Here is a 12,310-nt window from a genome sequence, read left to right as displayed (position 1 = left end):
AATTCCCCTTTTTTAAAACTTCTTATGGCTSGGATCCTGTTAACGGGATCGATATGACAACAGCCAGTGAAATTGCAGGACGCCAAATTCAAAACAACAGAAATCTCATAATTAAAATTCCTCAGACATACAAGTATTTTACACCATTTTAAAGATAAACTTGTTGTTAATCCCACCACAGTGTCCAATTTCAAAAAGGCTTTACGACGAAAGCACAACATATCATTATGTTAGGTCAGCACCTATTCACAGAAAATAACTGAAAAAGCGTGTACATGCAAGGAGGCCTACAAACCTGACTCAGTTACACCAGCTCTGTCAGGAGGAATGGGCCATGATTCACTCAACTTATTGTGGGAAGCTTGTGGAAGCCTACCCGAAACGTTTGACCCAAGTTAAACAATTTAAAGGCAATGCTACCAAATTCTAATTGAGTGTATGTAAACTTCTGGCCCACTGGGAATGTGATGAAAGAAATAAAAGCTGAAATAAATCAATGTCTCTACTATTATTCTGACATTTCAAATTCTTTAAATAAAGTGGTGATCCTAACTGACCTAAGACAGGGACATTTTACTAAGATTGAATGTCAGGAATTTTGAAAAACTGAGTTTAAATGTATTTGGCTAAGGTYTATGTAAACTTCCGACTTTAACTGTAAATATATTATTTTTATAACCCTTAATTTACCAGGTAAGTTGACTGAGAACACATTCTCATTTACAGCAACAACCTGGGGAATAGTTACAGGGGGATGAATTAGCCAATTGTAAATTCAAACAAAGTCACGTTCAAACAAAGTCAACAACGCAGCCACTGCTAGCCAGCCTACTTCACCGCCAGCAGTACTATATCATTTTAGTCAATAAGATTTTAGTCAATAAGATTTTATTTTATTTTTGCAACGTAAGCTTAACTTCCTGAACATTCGAGACGTGTAGTCCACTTGTCATTCTAATCTCCTTTGCATTAGCGTAGCCTCTTCTGTAGCCTGTCAACTATGTGTCTGGTCTATTCTCTTCTCTCCTCTCTGCACAGACCATACAAACGCTTCACACCGCGTGGCCGCCGCCATTCTAACCTGGTGGTTCCAGCGCGCACGACCCACGTGGAGTTCCAGGTCTCCGGCAGCCTCTGGAACTGCCGATCTGCGGCCAACAAGGCAGAGTTCATCTCAGCCTATGCGTCCTCCAGTCCCTCGACTTCTTGGCACTGACGGAAACATGGATTACCACTGACAACACTGCTAATAATACTGCTCTCGCCTCGTCTGCCACGTGTTCTCGCACACCCCGAGAGCTTCTGGTCAGCGGGGCGGTGGCACTGGGATCCTCATCTCTCCAAGTGGACATTCTCTCTTTCTCCCCTGACCCATCTGTTATCGCCTCTTGAATTCCATGCTGTCACAGTTACCAGCCCTTTCAAGCTTAACATCCTTATCATTTATCGCCCTCAGGTTCCCTTGGAGAGTTCATCAATGAGCTTGACGCCCTGATAAGTTCCTTTCCTGAGGATGGCTCACCTCTCACAGTTCTGGGTGACTTTAACCTCCCACGTCTACCTTTGACTCATTCCTTCTGCCTCCTTCTTTCCACTCCTCTCCTCTTTTGACCTCACCCTCTCACCTTCCCCCCTACTCACAAGGCAGGCAATACGCTTGACCTCATCTTTACTAGATGCTGTTCTTCCACTAATCTCACTGCAACTCCCCTCCAAGTCTCCGACCACTACCTTGTATCCTTTTCCCTCTCGCTCTCATCTAACACTTCCCACACTGCCCCTACTCGGATGGTATCGCGCCGTCCCAACCTTCGCTCTCTCTCCCCCGCTACTCTCTCCTCTTCCATCCATATCATCTCTTCCCTCTGCTCAAACTTTCTCCAACCTATCTCCTGATTCTGCCTCCTCAACCCCTCCTCTCCTCCCTTTCTGCATCCTTTGACTCTCTATGTCCCCTATCCTCCACGCCGGCTCGGTCCTCCCCTCCTGCTCGTGGCTCGACGACTCACTGCGAGCTCACAGAACAGGGCTCCGGGCAGCCGAGCGGAAATGGAGGAAAACTCGCCTCCCTGGGACCTGGCATCCTTTCACTCCCTCCTCTCTACTTTCTCCTCTTCTGTCTCTGCTGCTAAACCACTTTCTACCACTCTAAATCCAAGCATCTGCCTCTAACCCTAGGAAGCTCTTTGCCACCTTCTCCTCCCTCCTGAATCCTCCTCCCCCTCCCCCCCTCCTCATGACTTCGTCAACCATTTTGAAAAGAAGGTCGACGACATCCGATCCTCGTTTGCTAAGTCAAACGACACCGCTGGTTCTGCTCACACTGCCCTACCCTGTGCTTTGACCTCTTTCTCCCCTCTCTCTCCAGATGAAATCTCGCGTCTTGTGACGGCCGGCCGCCCAACACACCTGCCCGCTTGACCCTATCCCCTCCTCTCTTCTCCAGACCATTTCCGGAGACCTTCTCCCTTACCTCACCTCGCTCATCAACTCATCCTTGACCGCTGGCTACGTCCCTTCCGTCTTCAAGAGAGCGAGAGTTGCACCCTTCTGAAAAAACCTACACTCGATCCCTCCGATGTCAACAACTACAGACCAGTATCCCTTTTTCTTTTCTCTCCAAAACTCTTGAACGTGCCGTCCTTGGCCAGCTCTCCTGCTATCTCTCTCAGAATGACCTTCTTGATCCAAATCAGTCAGGTTTCAAGACTAGTCATTCAACTGAGACTGCTCTTCTCTGTGTCACGGAGGCGCTCCGCACTGCTAAAGCTAACTCTCTCTCCTCTGCTCTCATCCTTCTAGACCTATCGGCTGCCTTGATACTGTGAACCATCAGATCCTCCTCTCCACCCTCTCCGAGTTGGGCATCTCCGGCGGGCCACGCTTGGATTGCGTCCTACCTGACAGGTCGCTCCTACCAGGTGGCGTGGCGAGAATCTGTCTCCGCACCACGTGCTCTCACACTGGTGTCCCCCAGGGCTCTGTTCTAGGCCCTCTCCTATTCTCGCTATACACCAAGTCACTTGTCTGTCATATCCTCACATGGCCTCTCTATCATTGCTATGCAGACGACACACAATTAATCTTCTCCTTTCCCCCTCTGATAACCAGGTGGCGAATCGCATCTCTGATGTCTGGCAGACATATCAGTGTGGATGACGGATCACCACCTCAAGCTGAACCTCGGCAAGACGGAGCTGCTCTTCCTCCCGGGGAAGGACTGCCCGTTCCATGATCTCGCCATCACGGTTGACAATCCATTGTGTCCTCCTCCCAGAGCGCTAAGAACCTTGGCGTGATCCTGGACAAACACCTGTCGTTCTCAACTCCACATCAAGGCGGTGACCCGTTCCTGTAGGTTATGCTCTACAACATTCGCAGAGTACGACCTGCCTCACACAGGAAGCGGCGCAGGTCCTAATCCAGGCACTTGTCATCTCCCGTCTGGATTACTGCAACTCGCTGTTGGCTGGGCTCCCTGCCTGTGCCATTAAACCCCAACAACTCATCCAGAACGCCGCAGCCCGTCTGGTGTTCAACCTTCCCAAGTTCTCTCACGTCACCCCGCTCCTCCGCTCTCTCCACTGGCTTCCAGTTGAAGCTCGCATCCGCTACAAGACCATGGTGCTTGCCTACGGAGCTGTGAGGGGAACGGCACCTCCGTACCTTCAGGCTCTGATCAGGCCCTACACCCAAACAAGGGACTGCGTTCATCCACCTCTGGCCTGCTCGCCTCCCTACCTCTGAGGAAGTACAGTTCCCGCTCAGCCCAGTCAAAACTGTTCGCTGCTCTGGCACCCCAATGGTGAACAAACTCCCTCACGACGCCAGGTCAGCGGAGTCAATCACCACCTTCCGGAGTCACCTGAAACCCCACCTCTTTAAGGAATACCTAGGATAGGATAAAGTATTCCTCCTACCCCCCCCCCTCCCCCTTAAATGAGTTAGATGCACTATTGTAAAGTGGTTGTTCCACTGGATATCATAAGGTGAATGCACCAATTTGTAAGTCCGCTCTGGATAAGAGCGTCTGCTAAATGACTTAAATGTAAATGTAAATTGAGGATGATTAGGTGACTGATAGAATGAGGGCCAAATTGGGAATTTTAAGCCAGAACACCAGAGTTTACACCCCAACTCTTATGATAAGTGCCATGGGATATTTAGTGACCACAGAGAGTCAGGACAACGTTTAACATCACATCCGAAAGACGGCACCCTACACAGGGAAATGTCCCCAATCACTGCCCTGGATCATTGGGGTTATTTTTTAGACCAGGGGTAAAGGGTGCCTCCTACTGGCCCTCCAACACCACTTAGCTAATAAATATGCCAGAATACAGAATCACAAAAACCTTACACATAGCCATCTGTGGGCTAAAGAATTGCTATCTATATTGAACAAAAATATAAATGCAACATGCAACAATTTCAAAGACTTTACTGAGTTACAGTTCATATAAGAAAATACATCAATTGAAATAAATAAATTAGGCTCTAATCTATGGATTGCACGTGACTGGGCAGGGGTGCATAGGCCCACCCACTTGGCAGCCAGGCCCACCCATTGGGGGAGCCAGGTCCAGCCAACCAGAAAGAGTTTGTTCCCCTCAAAAGGGCTTTATTATACAGAAATACTCCTCAGAACCACCCCATTTCGTGGGAAAAACTCCCCAAACATTTTTTAGATGCATGCCAGCAAAGCCACAACACAACAGAACACAGGGATTGAAAATAATTTGCCAGTAGATTGTCGACTTCATTCATGATGACTGCTAGCTAAGATTTAGAAAATGTGGGTAACACTAGTTCATTTAGCAGGCAAGATTTGCTTAGAATTCCGTGGCAATATTTTATAATAAAGAAAATAGCTCAGCTTTTTCTTTTGCGCAGGCTGTACACATTTTATTAGTCTCTCATTCACAATTTGACAAACATTTGATAATGCCTCGAATTTCACGGCGGCATCCCCTTTGTGGCCGTAATGCACTCTAAAAAATCCATTCCTTTTGCTGCCAGTGGCCGTTGTGCCCTTGGCCTGGAGTGCTGCGTTGTGCCATTCTCCCTGAGTGCTGCGCACTCCTAAGCACCTCTCTGTCACGGTTTTCCTCCTCCTCTTCATCCGAAGAGGAGGAGTAGTGATTGAACCAAGGCGCAGCGTAGTGAAATGACATGATGAATTTATTGAACACGACGAAAAAACWAACTAAACTTGAATAAACTAACAAAACAAATAAACGATGCAGACAGACCTGAACGACGAACTTACATATAACGTGAAGAACGAAACGAACAGGAACAGACTACATAAAATGAACAAACCGCAAACAGTCCCGTATGGTGCAAACATATACACAGACACAGGAGACAACCACCCACAACGAACACTGTGAAACAACCTACCTAAATATGACTCTCAATTAGAGGAAACGCCAAACACCTGCCTCTAATTGAGAGCCATACCAGGCAACCCTAAACCAACATAGAAACAGAAAACATAGAATGCCCACCCAAACTCACGTCCTGACCAACTAACACATAAAACAAACTAACAGAAATAGGTCAGGAACGTGACACTCTCAGTCATATGGGTCTCCATCACGTGATTGGATCTTTCTCACAGGCTACAAGAGAAGACACACCTTCGCACGTCCTTATCCAATTCCAAAATGTGCATATTGAAGATATTGGAAGAACTGTCTACATTTACTTTTCGTCAGCCAACAAGATGAGTAGGCTTAACGAACAGCAAAAACACAAGTCTATGTCAATCTACTATCCCCCATAGTACAAAAGTCGACCTATTCTATTTTGTGCGAGAAATAAATATTCCAAACATAGTCTGGGACAGTTGTGGGATGCAATAGATCCCAAATTAATACAACCACTAGCATCAAAAAAACTTTTTTACACAATGTGGCTGACGCAATAGGTCAGAACATTTAGCTTAAATTGTTGAACAACTATTAGGCTATTTCTTCACATTATAAACACAGCAATGTGCACATGACGAATGTTCCATTAGCGGGAAAACACCATTATCAAAAGTTACCGCAAATGTGATTATGCATGTAATGCTTTTATTATAAAAGGTGCATTTTTATGGTGAAAATGATCTTCCCCAAACTTGAAACTCAGGCGCTGCATATGTATGTAGGATTGAATGACATTAGGAACGGTAGCTCGGAACGGCTGGAACAGGACATTGAAGAACTGATTGAGTCTCTGCTGGACAACAAAAAAAATCCTATAATTTCTGTCCTTGTGCCTTCGCTGGGTCATGGTAGTGAACGTTTTAGCAGGCTACTAGCACTTCACAACTGGCTAAGTGACTACTGCAGCGCCATAGGTCAAACTTCTGTAGAAAACTTTGATACCTTCTGGAAGCAGAGGTTGCTTTATAAGGAGGATGGATCCACCCCAATCATTCGTGTGCCTGGATCCTGTCCAAACACGACAAGGCAGTGCTGAAGCATTGACTGATCAAATCAAGCCCCTCAAAGGTATTTACTCTCATTAAATCGCAGCGATATAATTCCGCCACAGCGTCCCATGTTGATAGGGGTATTATAAATAGTAATTCTGTGCCTGTTAATTTCATTTTCACTGATAGCTCTGTTATATCCCATAAGGAACCCACTGTTGTTCGCTCCACCTATGCTATAAATAGTCTTATACCACGCTATCATATTGTTACATGTGCTCATAAGCATAAGGCAGCGGTTCCCAAACTAGGGGTTGCCTGATATGAAAATAGAGACACAAGAGAATTTCCAAAATTTGTAAAAAATTCTAATAATATATTTTGTATCTCAAAATCATTGTAATGTGGTTAACCTTAAAAATCTAAATGAAAGTTTACCAAATCTAAAAGATCAAATTCGACCAGAGAGCTCCCTTAGATCATGGGAAAAGGCCACACTTGACTGTTGCACTTGAATCATTCCCACGGTGCATGGCAGTGTGTGAAACCACACACTATTGCAGAGACTTTGATATTACTGCCTGCAATTGTTGTGATCACAATATACAGAATGTAGCCATATCCAGGAAAACCAACATTCCAAAGGCTGGGCCTAATATAGTGTATAAGAGATCATACAATACGTTTTGTAGTGATTCCTATGTTGTTGATGTATAGACTATGTATTGGTCTGAGGTGTGTAATGAGGAGCAACCAGATGCTGCACTTGACACATTAATTAAATAGCTTTTTTCAGTTACTAATAAGCATGCACCCATTAAGAAAATTACTGTAAAAACGGTTAAATCCCAGTGGATTGATGAGGAATTGAACAACTGTATGGTTGAGAGGGATGAAGCAAAAGGAATGGCAAATAAGTCTGGCTGCACAACCGACAAATTGAGAAATGATGTGACTACACTGAATAAAAATTATTAGAAACTATACTATGAAACAAAGATACATTACATAAAGAATGACAGGAAAAAGCTTTGGAGCACCTTAAATTAAATTGAGCAAAAAGGCAAAACCCACCGATATTACCAACTACTTGAATTATTTTTGCTATATTGTGGATAAAGAGTTACCTGTCAAACACAACACAGGGTGTTCTTTAACGGAAGCCTCGCAAACATAATCCAGGTAGGATCAGGAATTCCCCAGGGCAGCTGTCTAGGCTCATTACTTTTTTCAATCTTTACTAGTGACATGCCATTGGCCTTGAGTAAAGCCAGTGTGTCTATGTATGTGGATGACTCAACACTACACACATCAGCTACTGCACCTAGTGAAATCACTGCAACACTTAAAAAGAGCTGCAGTTAGTTTCAGAATGGGTGGCAATGAATAAGTTAGTCCTACATATTTCAAAAACTAAAAGCATTGTATTTGGGACAAATTATTCACTAAACCCTAAACCTCAACTAAATTGTGTAATAAACAATGTGAACATTGAGAAAGTTGAGGTCATGGTCAAAACATGTTGATACAACAGTAGCTAAGATGGGGAGAAGTCTGTCCAAAATAAAGGGCTACTCTGACATTTTAATTTTAGTGTGGTCTAACCCCATGTGTTCCAGTGTGATCTAACCCCATGTGTTCCAGTGTGATCTAACCCCATTTGTTCCAGTGTGGTATAACCCCATTTGTTCCAGTGTGGTCTTAATAACCCCATGTGTTCCAGTGTGGTCTAATCCCATGTGTTCCAGTGTGATCTAACCCCATTTGTTCCAGTGTGGTATAACCCCATTTGTTCCAGTGTGGTRTTAACACACTGGAACACATGGGGTTAACCCCATGTGTTCCAGTGTGGTCTAATCCCATGTGTCCCAGTGTGTTAACCCCATGTGTTCCAGTGTGGTCTAATCCCATGTATTCAAGGGTACTTACCCCATGTGTCCTGTGGTCTCCAGTGTGGTCTTAAACCCCATGTGTTCCAGTGTTGTGCTAACCCATGGTTCCAGTGTGGTCTAATCCCATGTGTTCCAGTTGTCCCTAACCCCATGTGTTCCAGTGTGGTCTAATCCCATGTGTTCCAGTGTGTTAAACCCCAAGTGTTTCCAGTGTGTCTAATCCCATGTGTTTCCAGTGTGGTCTAACCCCATGTGTTCCAGTGTGGTCTACCCCATGTGTTTCCAGTGTGGTCTAATCCCAATTGTCCGTTGTCTAATCCATGTGTTCCAGTGTGTCATAACCCATTTTTCCAGTGTGGTCTTAACACACTGGAACCATGGTTAACCCCATGTGTTCCAGTGTGGTCTAATCCCATGTGTTCCAGTGTGTCTAACCCCATGTGTTCCAGGTGTCTAACCCCATGTGTTCCAGTGTGGTCCAAACCCATGTTGTTCCAGTGTGGTCTAATCCCCATGTGTTCCAGTGTGGTCTAACCCCATGTGTTCCAGTGTGGTCTAATCCCATGTGTTCCAGTGTGTTAACCCCAAGTGTTCCAGTGTGGTCTAATCCCATGTGTTCCAGTGTGGTCTTAACCCCATGTGTTCCAGTGTGGTCTAACCCCATGTGTTCCAGTGTGGTCTAATCCCATGTGTTCCAGTGTGGTCTTAAACCACACTGGAACACATGGGGTTAGACCACACTGGAACACATGGGATTAGACCACACTGGAACACATGGGATTAGACCACACTGGAACACATGGGATTAAGACCACACTGGAACACATGGGGTTAGACCAGTCTTAACTCTGTTTGTTCCAGTTCGGTCTAACTCTGTGTGTTCCAGTGTGTGATGGTCTCACCAGCGAACAGCAGGGTGAAGATGATTGTGAGCTGGTAGACGGCATGACCCAGGATGTTCTTCATCATGGTGCGGGAGATTAGGGGCTTGTTGCGGCCGTATGGCTTCCTCAGCAACAGGGACTCAGTGGGGGGCTCGGTTGCTAGGGCCAGGGAAGCCAGGGTGTCCATGATCAGGTTAACCCACAACATCTGCACCGCTTTCAGAGGAGAGTCCTGGAGAGATAAGGGGGGGTGGGGGGTAAGCGTGATGTACGCTTAGGCAACGTACTTAACCCTAATTGCTCCTGTAAATCTGGATAATAGTGTCTGCTAAATTATAGAAATATAAAATAGATAGAAACAGGACGGTAGAGAGATAGAGAAAGATTGGAGTGGGAGAAAATTAAAGCATCCCCATGTTAACTTTGGTGCGTGTGTTACCTGTGTGATGCATGCGCCAGTGAAGGCCACGATGACGGCCACCACGTTGACAGTGAGCTGGAACTGGAGGAACTTGGAGATGCTGTCATAGACATTGCGGCCCCACATGACAGCCTTGACGATGCTAGTGAAGTTATCGTCAGTCAGAATGATATCTGACGCTTCCTTAGCCACGTCCGTACCGGCGATACCCTATCAGGAGACAGAGATGGAGGGGTTAAATCTATGGGGATTACAATGAGGCTAATGACGATGGTTATATCTGTGATGGTTCCCATCATTTTCATCTGGTTTTACATACGCACCCTCCACTGAACCTCCACTGTTTTCAGCCCAAACAGACTAAACTTCATCCCAACTGACACTTTCCATCTCCATCATTACATTTTTTGTTGGTGGTTGTTCAACTTTTTATGCACATGGAGATTCGTTGAAAATCGTTATACAAGTTACATTTTTTTATGTATATTCTCTTTATTTAAAATGAATTACATTTATGTAGCACTTTTCATTAGATCTCAATTGCTATACTGTATGGGGAACTCACATCATCCACCATCAAAGTGTAACACCCATCATTTTGAGCCAGATGTAACCTCGGTTTCATTCAGTTAGGGACAAGAACCAGCTACATCATTGACAGCTGTTGAGTGGTTAGCGGTTCAGCACAAAATGGCTGCCGTGCATCAGCCAGGTGGATGATGGTGAGAAACCTAACCACGGTGTTAAGTGTCAAAGTTTGAGTCCTGTTGAAAAGAACTAGTGTGCCTACAAGCAACCTATCAGCATTTCATTATAGGTTGGCTCTGCATTCCACCCCTTTGACATCTGCCCTTTTCTCCTCTCAATCATGTGAATCAATTCACTTTGGAGAAGAGTAGGAGAGAAAGGCTAGCTATTAAAAAGTATTTTATTTCTTCGCAATCCTTCGTTTACACAGGAGATTTAGGGCAAATAACGCCCTTGGCTATATCATTATCCTTTCTATTTTCAATTCCAGAGAGGATTCTGCCTCTCTCTCTCTCCGTCCGTCTGCCTCTCTCTCTCTCTCTCCCGTCCCGTCTGCCTCCTCTCTCTCTCCGTCCGTCTGCCTCTCTCTCTCTCTCCGTCCGTCTGTCTGTCTCCGTCTCGTCCCGTCTGTCTGTCCGCGTCTGCGTCTGTTGTCTCCGTCCGTCTGGTCTGTCGCTCCGTCCGCTGTCTGTCTCCGTCCGTCTGTCTGTCTCCGTCCGTCTGTCTCCCGTCCGTCTGTCTCCGTCCGTGCTGTCTCTCTCCGTCCGTCTGTCTCTCTCCGTTCCGTCTGTCTGTCTCCGTCCGTCTGTCTGTCTCCGTCCGTCTGTCTGTCTGTCTCCGTCCGTCGTCTGTCCTGTCTCCGTCCGTCTGTCTTGTCTCCGTCCCGTCTGCTGTCTCCGTCGTCTGTCTGTCCTGTCTCCGTCCGTCTGTCTGTCTGTCTCCGTCCGTCTGTCTGTCCTGTCTCCGTCCGTCCGTCTGTCCGTCTCTCTCTCTCTCCGTCCGTCCGTCTCTCTCTTCTCCGTCCGTCTGTCGTCTCTCTCTCTCCGTCCGTCTGTCTCTCTCTCTCTCCGTCCGTCTGCTCTCTCTCTTCTCGCCTCCTCTGCCTCTCTCTCTCTCGTCCGTCGCTCTCTCTCTCTCTCGTCTGTCTGCTCTCTCTCTTTCTCCGTCTGTCTGCCTCCTCTCTCTCTCCGTCTGTCTGCCTCTCTCTCTCTCTCGTCTGTCTGCCTCTCTCTCTCTCTCGCGTCTGTTCTGCCTCTCTCTCTCTCTCCGTCTGTCTGCCTCTCTCCTCTCTCTCCGTCTGTCTTGCTCTCTCTCTCTCTCCGTCTGTCTGCCTCTCTCTGCTCCGTCTGTCTGCCTCTCTCTCTCTCTGTTCTGTCCTGTCTCTCTCGCTCTCTCCGTCTGTCTGTCTGTCTCTCTTCCTCCGTCTGTCTGTCTGTCTCTCTCTCTCCGTCTGTCCTGTCTGTCTCTCTCTCTCCGTCTGTCTGTCTGTCTCTCTGTCCGTCTGTCTGTCTGTGTCTCTCTGTCCGTCTGTCTGTCTGTCTCTCTCTTCTCCGTCTGTCTGTCTGTCTCTCTCTCTCCGTCTGTCTCTCTCTCCGTCCGTCTCTCTCTCTCCGTCCGTCTGTCTTCTCTCCTCTCTTTCCGTCTGTCTCTCTCTGTCCGTCTGTCTTGTCTCTGTTCCGTTCTGTCTCTTCTCTCTCTCTCTGCCGTCTGTCTGTCTCCTCTCTCCTCTCCGTCTGTCTCTCTCTCCGTCTGTCTGTCCTCTCTCCGTCTGTCTGTCTGTCTCTTCCGTCTGTCTGTCTCTCTCTCCGTCTGTCTGTCTCTCTCCGTCTGTCTGTCTCTTCTCTCTCGTCTGTCTGTCTCTCTCTCCGTCTGTCCTATCTCTCAGCGTTTCAATGGGGTGTTTGTCCCATTTGATGAAATCTTGTTTTGCAAGATTTTGTTCTGTCTCTCTCCGTCTGTATGTCTCGCGTCCGTCCGTCGTCGACCGTCCGTCTCGTCCGTCCGTCTTCCGTCCGTCGTCCGTATGTCTCCGTCCGTCTGTATGTCTCCGTCCGTCTGTCATGTCTCCGTCCGTCTGTATGTCTCCGTCCGTCTGTCATGTCTCCTCCGTCTCCGTCCGTATGTCTCCGTCCGTTGTCTGTATGTTTCCGTCCGTCTTATG

The 12,310-nt window shown here is 46.8% G+C and overlaps 1 protein-coding gene across 3 annotated transcripts in view; it reads right to left on the bottom strand.

Annotated features, from left to right (window-relative positions):
- The window catches only part of LOC111970339 (plasma membrane calcium-transporting ATPase 1-like), a 176,772-nt gene that overhangs the window by 56,800 nt on the left and 107,662 nt on the right, over nucleotides 1–12,310 (bottom strand). For all 3 annotated transcript variants that reach the window (XM_023997019.2, XM_070445721.1, XM_023997018.2), the window contains exons 17-18: nucleotides 9,640–9,831; nucleotides 9,219–9,432 (exon numbers count right to left, since the gene is read on the bottom strand). In XM_023997019.2, the coding sequence (XP_023852787.1) occupies nucleotides 9,219–9,432; nucleotides 9,640–9,831 (406 nt within the window). The remainder of the gene's footprint in view (nucleotides 1–9,218; nucleotides 9,433–9,639; nucleotides 9,832–12,310) is intronic.

The sequence above is a fragment of the Salvelinus sp. IW2-2015 genome, linkage group LG11 (assembly GCF_002910315.2).
Source record: "Salvelinus sp. IW2-2015 linkage group LG11, ASM291031v2, whole genome shotgun sequence".
Classification (NCBI taxonomy): domain Eukaryota; kingdom Metazoa; phylum Chordata; class Actinopteri; order Salmoniformes; family Salmonidae; genus Salvelinus; species Salvelinus sp. IW2-2015.
Note: the sequence above shows the minus strand (reverse complement) of the source record. Positions and strands in the feature narration are given on the sequence as shown.